At 42.5% G+C, this 15,054-nt stretch overlaps 1 protein-coding gene across 7 annotated transcripts in view; it reads left to right on the forward strand.

Annotated features, from left to right (window-relative positions):
- DENND5A (DENN domain containing 5A) overlaps positions 1 to 15,054 on the forward strand; it is a 130,256-nt gene that overhangs the window by 77,175 nt on the left and 38,027 nt on the right. For all 7 annotated transcript variants that reach the window (XR_003115626.1, XM_025356635.1, XM_025356638.1 and 4 more), the window contains 3 exons: positions 10,261 to 10,578; positions 12,299 to 12,514; positions 13,035 to 13,269. Coding sequence is in view for 6 of the 7 variants with exons in the window: in XM_025356635.1 (XP_025212420.1) it covers positions 10,261 to 10,578; positions 12,299 to 12,514; positions 13,035 to 13,269 (769 nt within the window). In the remaining variant the exon portion in view is untranslated. The remainder of the gene's footprint in view (positions 1 to 10,260; positions 10,579 to 12,298; positions 12,515 to 13,034; positions 13,270 to 15,054) is intronic.

A 15,054-nucleotide genomic window follows, 5' to 3' on the forward strand; every position in this document is an offset into this window, starting at 1 on the left:
GACAAGGTCTTGCTGTGTTACCCAGGCTAGGTGCAGTAGCATGATCGTAGCTTACTGCAGCCTGGAACTCCTGGGCTGAAGTGAGCCTCCTGTCTCAGCCTCCTGAGTAGTTGAGACTAAAGGAGTGTGCCACGACATCCAGCTAATTGTTTTTTTAATGTTTTGTAGATGCAGGGTCTCACCATGTTGCCCAGGCTGGTCTCGAACTCCTGGGCTCAAGTAATCCTCCTGCCTTGGCTTCCCAAAGTATTGGGATTATAGGCATGAGCCACTGTGCCTGGCTAAGAAAAGAGTTGATTTAAAATATGTATTTCCTATTCCATTCTAAATAGATTTAAAGCATGATTAGAAATAAGATTGTTTTATTTTTAATTTTTTTAGAATTACCAGCAGAACTGGTATGTTACTTTGTGACTGTTGTGAAACTAGCTGCAGGGAAGTGCTTTCCTACTTTGAATGTCTTAGTCATTAGAAAGGCCTGGGAAGCAAACTTTGGAGTATACATACACTGGTGTCACCACAGCTCTTTGTTTCCTCCCTCCACCAGCCTTTTTTTTGGGGGTAGAGATTTTTGTATACAACTGAGGAATATGAGTGAGGGGCCCCAAGAAGAGAGCATTCTCATGGAACTGGATCTGGGCAGCACTGTGTCATTGGGCATGACTGGGCAACATCTTTGATGAATGCCCTGATAATTAGACCATGTCTGTGATGTTTAAATTATAGTCAAATGCATCTCTTTGCTCTTTTCTCTCTTCTTTAGTTTTAGAATCAAAATGTCTTCCTTGTCTTCTTCCATTTCTGCCCTTTTTTCTTCTTTGACTTTATAGAGCATTGTGCTCTTTGGGGTGGAACAATATTAATGAAGGAAAAAAAGATCTAAATGATGGATAAAATCATTGAGTTGAGATAATATTGAAGTTTTTTGTGTACTTGCTTACTGTACCATACATACCCATGAAGAGTGGACTGGAGAAAGAAGAGCTGTTTGTTGTTTGCTTTAAACAAATGTCTATTTAATATTGATACAACTTAGTCAACCTAATTATAATTCTGTAAAGTCACAAAAAGAACAATAACAAAAAATTGTTGAAGGTGGAAGGCCAAAGAAGCAAGCTATGTGCATAATTTAGTAAATAGACCACTAAGCAAGAAGCCAGATTTCTCAGTTTTATTTTCCTCTTTGGCATCAGCTTTCTTTATACTTGGGGCAAATTCTGATCCCTCTAGGATTTTTCAACATTGTTGCCTATGTACTTCATGTATTATGGGTATGTGAAGGGACCTCTGAGGGATCAATAGGTTTCTTAATGGGACTGTTGAAGAAACCATGGGTTGTTTAAGAAACCCAAAAGTTGGCTGGGCGTGGTGGCTCATGCCTGTAATTCCATCACTTTGGGAGGCTGAGGCAGGTGGATCACCTGAGGTCAGGAGTTCCAGACCACTCTGGTCAACATGGTGAAACCCTGTCTCTACTAAAAATACAAAAAAATTAGCTGGGCATGGTGGTGCATGCCTGTAGTCCCAGCTACTTGAGAGGCCGAGGCAGGAGAATTGTTGAACCCCGAAGCCAGAGGTTGCAGTGAGCCGAGATCATGCCGCTGCACTCCAGCCTGGGTGACAGTGTGAGACTCCACCTCAAAAGAAAAAACAAAAAACAGAAAAGAAACCCAAAAGTTCTCTCTGTTCTGGGCTATTGGAGCCTCCATGTTGCTGTATTCCCCATCCCTGCTGCAAACTTTACATCTGAGCTTCTGGCCTCCCCTGTAGTCTGCTTGGGAAGGAGTGGTGACAGTGGAACAGTAGAATTACGTGTGTGTACTTCATAAGGGGTTATTGGGTTTCAGAGTCCCAGTTCATCCACCCTTTTCTTCTGAAGGTCATACATTTGTGGGAGCAGTTACATAGCTAGGTATTTTCTACCTTGATTTTTAGCAGATAAACTCATATCTGAGCCTGTGTAGTTCCTGTGGAAAAACCTTAGGCTGGGGGAGAAGAGCTGGCTTTGAAAGACAACTTTGGGGTATCTCAGAAATGACATGTTTATAGTAAAAAATCCTAACAGTGCACAAAAGCATAAAGAATAAAATTAAAATTACCTCAAATTTTACCACCCAGAGAGAACTCCTTTCAATATTTTGATGCACATCTTTAAAGTATGTGGTGTCTTTTAACTGCAGTCTTAGAAGGAAGCTTTGGGGTAGTGTATTAGTTTATTTTTACACGGCTGATAAAGACATACTGGAGACTGGGCAATTTACAAAAGAAAGAGGTTTAATGGACTTATAGTTCCATGTGGCTGGGAAAGCCTCACAATCATGGCAGAAGACAAGGAGGAACAAGTCATGTCTTACATGGATGGCCGCAGGCAAAGAGAGAGCTTGTGCAGGGAAACTCCCCCTTATAAAACCATCAGATCTTGTGAGACTTTTTCACTATCATGAGAACGGCATGGGAAAGACTTGCCCCCATGATTCAACTACGCCCCACTGGGTCCCTCCCACAACACATGGGAATTTAAGATGAGATTTGGGTGGGGACACAGCCAAACCATATCATTCTGCCCTGGCCCCTCCCAAATCTTATGCCCTCACATTTCATAACCAGTCATGCCTTCCCAACAGTTCCCCAAAGCCTTATTTCAGCATTAACTCCAAAGTCCATAGTCCAAAGTCTCATCTGAGACAAGGCAAGTCCTTTCCTTATGAGCCTGTAAAATCAAAAGCAAGTTAGTTACTTGCTAGATACAATGAGAGTACAGGCATTGGAGAAATACAGCCATTCCAAATGGGAGAAATTGGCCAAAAACACAGGGCTGTAGGCCTCATGCAAATCTGAAATCCAGCGGGGCAGTCAAATCTTAAAGTTCCAAAATGACCTCTTTTGACTCCGTGTCTCACATCCAGGTCACACTGATGCAAGAGGTGGATTCCCTGGCTGGGCATGGTGGCTCATGCCTGTAATCCCAGCACTTTGGGAGGCCAAGGTTGGTGGATCACCTGAGGTTGGGAGTTCAAGACCAACCTGACCAACATGGAGAAACCCCATCTCTACTTAAAATACAAAATTGGCTGGGCATGGTGGCGCAAGCCTATCCCAGCTACTCGAGAGGCTGAGGCAGGAGAATTGCTTGAACCTGGGAGGTGGAGATTGTGGTGAGCTGAGATTGTGTCATTGCACTCTAGCCTGGGCAACAATAGCGAAACTCCGTCTCAAAAAACAAACAACAACAGAAAAAGAGGTGGGTTCCCATAGTCTTGGGCAGCTCCACCCCTGTGGCTTTGCAGGGTACAGCCTCCCTCCTGGCTGCTTTTATGGGCTGGTGTTGAGTGTCTGTGACTTTTCTAGGCACACAGTGCAAACTGTCAGTGAATCTACCATTCTGGGGTCTGAAGGATGGTGGCTCTGTTCTCACAGCTCTGCTGGGCAGTGTCTCAGTAGGGACTCTGTGTGGGGGCTCTGACCCCACATTTCCCTTCCGCACTACTCTAGCAGAAGTTCTCCATGAGGGCCCTGCCCCTGCAGCAAACTTCTCTCTGGGCATCCAGGCATTTCTGTACCTCCACAAAAATCTAGGCAGAGGTTCCCAAACCCCAATTCTTGACTTCCGTGTACTTGCAGGCTCAACACCACGTGGAAGCTGCCAAGGCTTGGGGCTTGTACCCTCTGAAACCACAGCCTGAGCTTTATGATAGCCCCTTTCAGCTACAGCTGGAGCAGCTGGGATGCAGGGCACCAAGTCCCTGGGCTGCACATAGCTTGGGGACCCTGTGTCTGGCCCACAAAACCACTTTTTCCTCCTAGGCCTCCAGGCCTGTAAAGGGAGGGACTGCTGTGAAGACCTCTGACATGCCCTGGAGACATATACCCCCATTGTCTTGGAGATTAACATTTGGCTCCTTGTTAGTTATGTAAATTTCTGTAGCAGCTTGAGTTTTCTCCTCAGAAAATGGGATTTTCTTTTCTATTGCATTGTCAGGCTGCAAATTTTCCAAGACTTTTATGCTCTGTTTCCCTTTTAAAACTGAATGCCTTTAACAGCACCCAAGAGACCTCTTGAATGCTTTGCTGCTTAGAAATTTCTTCTTCCAGATACCCTAGATTATCTCTCTTAAGTTCAAAGTCACACAAATCTCTAGGGTAGGGGCAAAATGCCTCCAGTCTCTTTGGTAAAACATAACAAGAGTCACCTTTGCTCCATTTCCGAGCAAGTTCCTTATCTCCATCTGAAACCACCTCAGCCTGGATTTCATTGTCTATATCATTATCATTATCAGCATTTTGGTCAAAGCCATTCTACAAGTCTCTAGGGAGTTCCAAACTTTCCCACATTTTCCTGTCTTCTCCTGGTCCCTCCAAACTGTTCCAGCCTCTTCCTGATACCCAGTTTCAAAGTTGCTTCCACATTTTTGGGTATCTTTTAAGCAGCACCCCACTCTACTGGTACCAATTAAATATATTAGTCTTTTCTCATGCTGCTGATAAAGACATACCTGAGAGTGGAAAGAAAAAGAGGTTTAATGGACTTAACAGTTCCTCGTGGCTAGGGAAGCCTCACAATCATGGCGGAAGGCAAGGACGAGCAAGTCACGTTTACATGGATGGCAGCAGGCAAAGAGAGAACTTGTGCCGGGAAACTTCCCCTTATAAAACCATCAGAACTCTTGAGACTTACTCACTATCACAGGAACAGTATGGGAAAGACCTGCCCCCATGATTCAGCTATCCCCCACCAGGTCCCTCCCACAACATGTGAGAATTTAAGATGAGATTTGGGTAGGGACACAGCCAAACCGTATCCGGCAGGGCTGGGGAAATTCACCTGGGACTGTGTAAGGGGGCATCATCAAGGTAGTAAGGTGGGGCAAGCTTGGTTTATAAAAAGGTCTTTCTCCAGAGGGACAGAGAGTGTACATTTCCTAGTCCCCCAAATCAGAATTCATCAGTTACTGCCGTCTTTGGGCATCAGAAGTCTGTAAAAAGCTTTTTGTTCCTTTTTGTACCAGCACATGAGCTCAGCTGGCTCTGAGCAAGTGAAAGTGCTGAGCTGCCTTTGTGAGGCATCCTTTGTCTTATGCTTCTCTTTGGAGCTTCGTTGTCTGAGTTCAGGAAGGAGGCATTTCATCCACAGCTGTATTACAGAATTAAGCAAAGGATATTAAAGGGGTACCATTTTTTTTCTGTCTTGGACCCTTCTTTCCTACTTTCCCCCCATTTTCTCAGGACACTCCTTCAATAGCTTTTTCCCAGTCATCTGTGTGTTGAACTTCTTTTCAATGAATAACATGAGGATGGACTGGCTGGCTGTTTTTTGGCATTTATAGCTGGCTGTTTTTTGACATTAGGAACTGAGCATTGGGAAAGATCATTGTGACCTTGAGTGGAAGATATTTGGGAGACTTCTTGGGATTTGGGGGATCCATGTGATCACTATCTCAGAGCAGCTAACTCTACCCATAATCCCTCTCAACAAGGCAGGAGGTTAACAGAGGAAAACTGATCACTTGGGGTTCAATACCTCTTCCAGGCTACTCTCCCCAAAGCTGTTATGTAAGAACTAATCCCTCATCAGCTGAGGAAAGAGGATGTATGAGGAGTTGCTAGTATTTTGTAAGTACTTCTGTGTGCCAGAGCCCCTCAGTATAGTGGGAGGAAACAGCATGAGGCTATTGTATGAGTCTAGTAATTTGCCTTTTTACCACTCCCTCCTTTAGCCCAATTCTTTCTTTCTTTCTTTTTTTTTTGTTGAGATGGAGTCTTGCTCTGTTGCCTAGGCTGGAGTGCAGTGGTGCCATCTCAGCTCACTACAACCTCTGCCAGTCATCAACTCATGGCTACTCTTCTGTGTAAATCCTCCTCTCCACTCCACCTCGTGGATTATTTTAAAGCAAATCTTACACAGTATTATTTTGCCATCCAGATATATTCAGTATGTACCTCTAACAGATTTTTTCCTGTTTTTTTTTTTTTTTTTAGACAGAGTCTCATTTTGTTGCCCAGACTGGAGTGCAGTGGTGCAGTTATAGCTCATTGCAACCTTGAACTCCTGGGCTCAAGCAGTCCTTCTCAGCCATCCAAGTAGCTGGAATTACAGGCGTGTGCTACCATACCCAGCTACTTTTAAAATTTTTAGTAGAGACGAGGTCTTGCTATGTTGCATAGGCTGGTCTTGAGCTCCTGGACTCAGGCTCCCAAAGTGCTGAAATTATAGGTGTGAGCTACCATGCTCGTCCCATAAGACTATTTTTAAAACATAAAAGTGGCTTTTAAAATTAAATTTTCAACATCTCTCAATTTTTATTTATTTATTTGAAACAGAGTCTCAGTCTGTCACCCAGGCTGGAGTACAGTGGCATGATCTCAGCTCACTGCAACCCTTGCCTCCTGGGTTCAAACAATTCTCGTGCCTCAGCCTCCCATGTAGCTGAGATTACAGGTGTGCACTGTCATGCCTGGCTAATTTTTGTGTTTTTAGTAGAGATGGGGTTTTGGCATGTTGGCCAGGCTGGTCTCGAACTCCTCCTGGCCTCAAGCGATCCGCCCACCTCAGCCTCCCAGAATGCTGGGATTGCAGGCGTGAGCCGCTGCGCTCAGCCTCAAATTTTATTTTTGAGTATAGTATTATGTTAACCTATTTATTTATTTAGAGATGGAGTTTCATTCTTGTTGCCCAGGCTGGAGTGTAATGGTGCCATCTTGGCTCACTGCAACCTTTGCCTCCTGGGTTCAAGCGATTCTTCTGCCTCAGCCTCCCAAGTAGCTGGGATTACAGGCATGTGCCACCATGCCTGGCTAATTTTGTATTTTTAGTACAGGTGAAGTTTCTCCATGTTGGTTAGGCTGGTCTAGATCTCCTGACCTCAGGTGATCCGCCTGCCTCGGCCTCCCAAAGTGCTGGGATTACAGGTGTGAGCCATCGCGCCCGGCCTATGTTAACCTTTTTAAATGGACAGCATTTGTCCCCAAAACATTTGTTGAAAAATTCATCTACAATGCATGGATCTTGCATTAGGCCATTCTTGTATTGCTATAAAGAAATACCTGAGACTGGAGATAGATATATATGGATATATGGATATATATATGGATATATGGATACACACACACACACACACACATATATATATATTTTTTTTTTTTTTGAGATGGAGTCCCTCTCTGTCGCCAGGCTGGAGTGCAGTGGCGCAATCTCGGCTCACTGCAACCTCCACCTCCCAGGTTCAAGCGATTCCCCTGCTTCAGTCTCCCAAGTAGCTGGGACTACAGTAGCGAGACTGGATAATTTTTAAAGAAAAGAGGTTTAATTAGCTTATTGTACTGCAGACTTTATAGAAAGCATGGTGCTGGCATCTGCTTGGCTTCTGGGGAGGCCTCAGGAAGCTCACAATCATAGCTGAAGGTGAATGGGAAGCAGGGATGTCACATGGCCAGAGCAGGAGCATGAGAGAGAGTGGTTGGGAGGTGCCACACACTTTTAAATTAACAGACCTTTTGAGAACTCACTGTCACAAAGATAGCACCAAGCCATGAGGGATCCACCCCCATGACCAAAACACCTCCCACCCGGCTCCACCTCCAGCACTGGAGATTACAATTCAATATGAGATTTGGGCGGGGACAAATATTCAGGCTATATTCAAGTCTATTCAAGATCTTTTCTAGTGGATTATTGTTTTCGTCTATTTTAGAATCTAGTAAGGCAAGTCTCCCTTCAATGGTCGTGGCTATTTTTTTCTTTTATTCTTCCAGACAAAATTCAGAATTAGTCATTAGATAACACCCTTCAGAAAAAAATCTTGCTGAGATTTTGGAAATATTTACATTAAATTAACAAGTAAATTTGGGATTATTAGCATCTTATGGATTTTTTCTATCCATTAATATTGTATATATGTCCATTCAGATTGTATGTTTCATGATGATTATAACAATGTCGATTAACATTTATTATGTACTGTGTGCCTGGCACTGTGCTAAATCCTTGACATTTATTGTCATATAATTCTCAAAACAAATCTGTGATGTAGGTAATAGTATTATCCCTGTTACATGAATGGAACAGAAGCACCCTTAAGCATTTAATAATGTGCTGCAATGAAGGAAATGTTGTCTTGGCTAGAACAGGTTCATGAATATAAGATAAATATGAAAAAGTGAAAGACTTTTATAATTCATACCTGCAAGAACATTCCAACAGGGACAAGAACTACAAAGTATTTAAATATATATGTACACACACATATTTTTATTGACACATAATTATACATATTTACAGGGTATGGTATATTTCAGTACATGTATGTAATGATCAGATGTGGGTGTATGTAATGATCAAATGGTGATTAGCATATCCATAATCTCAAACCTTTTTTTTAAAATTTGTATTGGTAACATTCAAAATCATCTCTTCTAGCTACTTGAAAAAGTACAACAAATTTTTGTTGAGTATAGTCACCCTGCAGTGCTATAGAAGACTGCATTCCTCCTGTTTAGCTATGATTTTGTATTGGATAATCAATCTCTTTCTATTCCTCCTCCTTGCCACGCTTCCCAGTCTCTGGTAACCACTCTTCTATTCTCTACTTCAGTGAGATCAACATATTTAGCTCCCACATACAAGTGAGAACATGTGGTATTTATCTTTCTGTGCCTAGCTTATTTCACTTAACATAATATCCTTCAGGCTCCTCCATATTGCCATGAATGACAGGATTTCATTCATTTTTATGGTGGAATAGTATACCATTGTTAAACTACAAAGTATTTAAATTAAATGTACAAGACCTCTAAAGAGGAGAAGAGTAGGTGGTTAAGAACTCAAGATTATGACTGAGGTCAGGGTAACTGAGTTCAAGTCCCAGCTCTACTAGTTAATAACTGTGTGACTTTTGACATGTTACTTAACCTCTCTGTGTCAGTTTTGTCTGTAAAATAGGGATAGCTAGATACTGCCACGTTACTGTGGGTTTTTTTTGTTAGTTTGTTTTTTGAGAGGGAGTCTCATTCTGTTGCCCAGGCTGGAGTGCAGTGGCACAATCTCAGCTTACTGCAACTTCTACCTCCCAGGTTCAAGCAATTATTCTGCCTCAGCCTCCCGAGTAGCTGGGATTACAGGTGCCTACCACACCTGGCTGCTTTTTGTACTTTTAGTAGAGATGGGGTTTCACCATGTTGGCCAGTCTAGTCTCAAACCTCTGACCTCAGGTGATCCGCCTTGGCCTCCCAAAGTGCTGGGATTACAGGCAGGAGCCACTGCTCCTGGCCCCTAAATTGTTTGTTAATCCAGATTATCTACCTCCTCAGCAGTGTATGAGCACTATCTCTTTACATTCTCTCAGAAGCAATTTTAAATCCAGAAGGAAGCACAGAAAGAACAAAGATCAGCCACTAAACCTTACAAATTAAGACTGAGCCTCAGAAAGAGAGAATGGTATATCCAGGGTCATAGAGGGGGATCATAACAGAGTCAGATCTGGAACCTAGACTTTTTGAACTCATTCCTAGGGTTCTTTTCACTGAGTGTAGAATTCACAAATTCACCAGGCATTTATTTTTTTATTTTTTGAGACAGAGTCTCACTCTGTTGCCCAGGCTGGAGCGCAGTGGTGTGATCACGGCTAACTGCAGCCTCGGCTTCTTGGGCTCAGGTGATCCCTCCCACCTCAGCCTCTCAAGTAGCTGGGACTGTAGGTGCATGCCACCACCCCTGGCTAATTTTTGCATTTTTTTGTAGTGACGGAGTTTCCCCATGTTGCCATGACAAGTCTGGGCAACATGGAGAACAACAACTAGGCAACAGTCTGGGTTCAAGTGATCTGCCCATCTCAGCCTCCCAGAGTGTTGGCATTGCAGATTTGAGCCACTATGCCTGCAATGAGTGTTTATCATGTGTGAGACTTTTGTGTTTGATGCTAAACATCTATGATATTATAAAATGTGTTTGATGCGAAACACCTATGATGTTGTAAAATCTTCACCACTCTAACATAAATTGTTTATCTCTTTATCTCCGTTTTACAGCTAAGGAAATAGAATCAGAAGGGTTAAGTAACTTTCCTAAGGTCACACAACCAGAATGTGGCAGGATAAGATTGGAACTCAAGTCTGTATTATTTCTGAGCCCTGTCTTCCTTACACCATATCTCAAATATAGCCATTTCAGGTGTTTTGTCTTTGCCCTCTTGTTCACTAACCTTTCTAAAACTTCTTCCTGTAATGCTCTGGAGTTATTCATACTCCTCATCCTGTTTTGACTTCCAGGCTAACCTCTGCTTTGTGGACATTGACAACCACTTCATTGAGTTGCCGGAGGACTTGCCACAGTTTCCCAACAAATTGGAGTTTGTTCAGGAAGTCTCTGAGATTCTCATGGCATTTGGAATTCCCCCTGAAGGGAATCTTCATTGCAGTGAGAGTGCCTCCAAGTTGAAGAGGCTTCGGGCCTCTGAGCTTGTCTCAGACAAGAGGAATGGGAACATTGCTGGCTCCCCTTTGCATTCCTACGAGCTTCTTAAGGAGAATGAAACTATTGCCCGGCTGCAAGCCTTGGTCAAGAGGACTGGGGTGAGCCTGGAAAAGGTAAGATGTGTATATGAGTCTGTGACACGTGTGATCTGTGCTAGGGTGCTGTCCTGGTGAAGTAAAGTGTGGGATGAGAAAGCATCCAGTTCTGGACAAGTCATATTTGTGAGCAGTGAAAGAATGTTCTGTATGGGGGACTCTGAATTCCATCTGGCAGATGTTATCCTAGTAAATACTACTTTAATCTAAATCTGGGTAGCTTCTCCTTTGAACATCCAGGAGAGTCTGCCATCATTCTATGTGAACACTACAGCAGAGTGATTGGAGAGAGCGTGATAGTCATCTTAGTGTTCAGACCTCTTTTATTTTTTGAGAGAGGTTCTTACTCTGTCGCTCGGGCTGGAGTGTGGTGGCACGGTCACAGCTCACTGCAGCCTCAATCTCCTGGGCTCAGGTGATCCTCCTGCCTCAGCCTCTCAAGTAGCTGGGACCACAGCTTCATGCCACCACACACAATTAATTTTTTTTTTTTTTTTTTTTTAGAGGCAGGGTCTCACTATGATGCTCAGCTAGTCTCAAACTTCTGGGCTCAAGCAGTCCTCCAACCTTGGCCTCCCCAAGTGGTGGGATTATAAGTATGAGCCACTGTGCCAGGCCCAGATCTCTTTTAGATCCATTGCCCTTTGAGTTTCACAGCAACCTAAGGCAGACAGAACAAGTATTAACTGTTTTATAGCCAAAGAAACCAAGGCTTAGAGAGCCTAAGTGTTTTGCCTAAAGATTAAATGCCTAGTACGTAGCTGAACTGAGTCTAGAATCTGGTCCTCTTGAATTCTCACTGTTAAATTACTTTTATAAATTACTTATAAACCAATGGACCAGTGTAATAATCTTGTTGGGCTGTGTTTTAGTGAAATATTTCAGTTTTTCTGCTTTAGTAGAGTAGATTTTTTCCTGCCTGGTTGAGTAGATATTTTTCAAAAATCATGGGCAGTTAAAGAGGAACAGAGAAATATTTGGTGAAATGAGAAAGGTTTTCTGGGCTGGATGTGGTGGCTCACTCCTGTAATCCCAGCACTTTGGGAGGCTGAGGTGGGAGGATCACTTGAGGTTGGGAGTTCAAGACCAATCTGACCAATATGGAGACACCCCGTCTCTACTAAAAATACAAAATTAGCCGGGCGTGGTGGTGCATGCCTGTAATCCCAGCTACTGGGGAGGGTGAGGTAGGATAATCACTTGAACCCGGGAGGCGGAGGTTGCGGTGAGCTGAGATGCTGCCATTGCACTCCAGCCTGGGCAACAAGAGCGAAACTCTGTCTCAAAACAAAAAACAAAAACAAAAGGTTTTTTTTTTTTTTGCAGAAAGAAGTAAAGTGATATGAGGGAAAAAATAAAAAATCAAGAGAGCCAGAATTTAACCTCATTGCTTTGTTAAATTGACCTCCCATATTCCTTCCTTTCTCCCTGACCTTTGAGATAATTAGCACCTTTTCTTTCATGGCAGAATCTCTCTCTGCCCATAAAGATCTTATCTCCACTTTCATTGAGTTGTTGGATATCTTTAAGTGAAACTCTTTGATTTTTCTCTCCTTCATGTCTGAGTCTCTTTCCTTTTATTTATTTATTTTTTCCAGTTTTTCCTCTTTTGTTCTCATGATTTGCTACTAAGTAAATGAGCACTGGAAAAAAATCAGATAAAAAAGTCAGGAATTGTATTCCTTGGGTTAAAAGGAAAAAGTGTGTGTGTTCTCAATTGCTTTTTCTTTTTCTTTAGTTGGAAGTGCGTGAAGACCCCAGCAGCAATAAGGATCTCAAAGTTCAGTGTGATGAAGAAGAACTCAGGATTTACCAGCTAAACATTCAGATCCGGGAAGTTTTTGCAAATCGTTTCACTCAGATGTTTGCAGATTATGAGGTGTTTGTCATCCAACCCAGCCAGGATAAGGAATCCTGGTTTACCAACAGGGAGCAGATGCAAAACTTTGATAAAGTGAGTGTAATCCTGCTTGGGAGGTGGTGAGGAATGAGAACTTGCCAGTTATGTCTTGAAGAAGTAGTGGAAAATTACTTGAAGTAGTAATGGAAGATTATTATACGCTGGAAACAAGTTTATGGTCCATTTGATGTTGGTCCATTTGATGTTGATAAAATAGGTCTTGTCGCTTATGAATAGATGTGCTGATTATTATTATCAGATGATTTACCTTCAGCCAAAGGGATCCTCTTAAGACAAAGATATACATGTAGAGTGAACATCAGGATTCTGGGAAGATTGGTTGACTCAGTAGATTACCCAAGTGAGTTTGTTCCAGTGTCAAAGTTTCAAGATACCTGAACTTACATGAGTGTTTTTGTTTTGTTTTGTTTTGTTTTTTAAATGTAGAGATTTTGCAGCTTGTTTTTCTTAAAGACCTAGGCAGCTCCAGAGAATAATTAACCTACTGGATTCCTCAGGCACATTGACATTACCCTTTTCCCTGTCAATTACTGCTTCTTTTTGGTCCCACCAGGCATCTTTTCTGTCAGATCAGCCTGAGCCCTACTTGCCCTTCCTCTCAAGATTCCTGGAGACCCAGATGTTTGCATCTTTCATTGACAACAAAATAATGTGTCATGATGATGATGATAAAGACCCTGTGCTCCGGGTATTTGATTCCCGAGTTGACAAGATCAGGCTGTTGAATGTTCGGACACCTACTCTCCGTACATCCATGTACCAGAAGTGTACCACAGTGGATGAAGCAGGTAAGGCCTCCTTGGAACTGTACATTCTAGCCTCTTGGATTATGTCATTAACATGTCCCTTTTCCTAAATATGCCAGCCTCTTTCTCTGTTTCTGCCTTTGCATATGTGGTTCCCATTGCCTGTAATCTTCTTCGTTTTTTGTTTTTTGTTTTTTTTTTTTTTGCCTGGTTATCTTCTTCTCATCCTTTAACACTGTTAGTTAGGAATGGATCTCATTGTATGTAATAGAGACCCTAATCAGCAATGGGTTAAACAAATGGGGGTTATTTTTCTTATATTAGCAAGAAGTACAGAATTGGTGGTTGCTGGTGTTGGCTCAGCTGCTCAACAATGTAATCAAGAACTGAGATTCTGTCTTTTTATTCAGTGAATCCTTGTTGTTGGCTTTTATGGTCATACTATTGCCTCGTTTTTTTTTTTTTTTTTTAAAGGATGTCAATGAAAGCCTCATGGTTACAGAAGCTCTTTCTTTTCTGCCCTTTTTTCTGTGTGTGTGTGACAGGGTCTCTCTCTGTCACCCAGGCCAAAATGCAGTGGTGTGAACATGGCTCACTGCAACTTTGAACTCTTTGGCTCAAGTGATTCTCTTGCCTCAGCCTCCCAAGCAACTAGGACTACAGGCATGTGCTCCCATGCCTGGCTAATTAAAAAAAATTTTTTTTTGTAGAGACAAGGTTTTGCTATGCTCCATCTGCTCTTGAACTTTTGCACTCAAGTGATCCTCCTGTCTTGGCCTCCCAAAGTGTTGGCATTACACACATGAACCACCACACCCAGCCCCAGAAGCTTTTCATATTTACATTCGAGGCAAGAAGAGGGGAAGGTTGATGTCAGCTATATTCACCATTCCACCTTTTTTTTTTCTTTTTTTGAGACAGGGTCGGTCTCACTCAGTTGCTTAGGCTGGAGGGTAGTGGTGCAATTATGGCTCACCACAGCCTTGACTTCCCAGGCTCAAGCAATTCTCTCATCTCAGCCTCCCAAGTAGCTAGGACTGTAGGCACATACCACCATACCCAGCTAATTTTTTATATTTTGTAGAGACAGAGTCTCGTCATGTTGCCCAGGCTGGCCTCGAGCTCTTGGGCTCAAGCACTCTGCATTCCAAAGTGCTAGGATTATAGGCGTGAGTCACTGTGCCCGGCCTATTTTCCCACTTTTATCAGAAAGCAAAAGCTTTCCCAGAAATTTCTAACAACTTTCATTGTCTCATAGGCCAAAATCATGTTATATGATCACCCTCAAGTGCATGGGAAGCTGTGAAAGTGAACATTGAACTGGGTGTAACGTTACCCTGAACAGTATGAAGGTCTATAAGCAAGAAAGAAGGGGTGAATGAATTATGAGTAAGCAGTTGATGGTATTTGCCACAAAAACCTAGCAGATATGTTTCCTTCTCTATGAAGCCTTCTCTGATGCTCCCAGACTGAGTCAGTTGATTCTTCCTCTGTGTTCCTGTGGTGCTTTGTGCACGCTTTTACTCAATCTCTAATTTTTATAGCTATCATTATTAGGGAACAACTTAAGGGCAGAGACTGTATTTACTCATTTTCTTACCCCCATTCTTCTAGCATTTTACCCAGCACATAGGTATGTTGTAATCTACACAAATGATTGAACATATCCTTTTGTTTAGAGAACTCATCTACATCAGTTTAGCTAGAGAATGGTTTCAGCTTGAAGCATTAGATTAAGTGGTGTATTCACTTCCTGCAGGATGTTCAATGTCCTTGTTAAGGCATTTTTGTATATTTTCATCATTCATTTGCCGCATTTTGTAGCTA

The sequence above is a fragment of the Theropithecus gelada genome, chromosome 14, assembly GCF_003255815.1.
Source record: "Theropithecus gelada isolate Dixy chromosome 14, Tgel_1.0, whole genome shotgun sequence".
In the NCBI taxonomy this organism is placed as follows: Eukaryota; Metazoa; Chordata; class Mammalia; order Primates; family Cercopithecidae; genus Theropithecus; species Theropithecus gelada.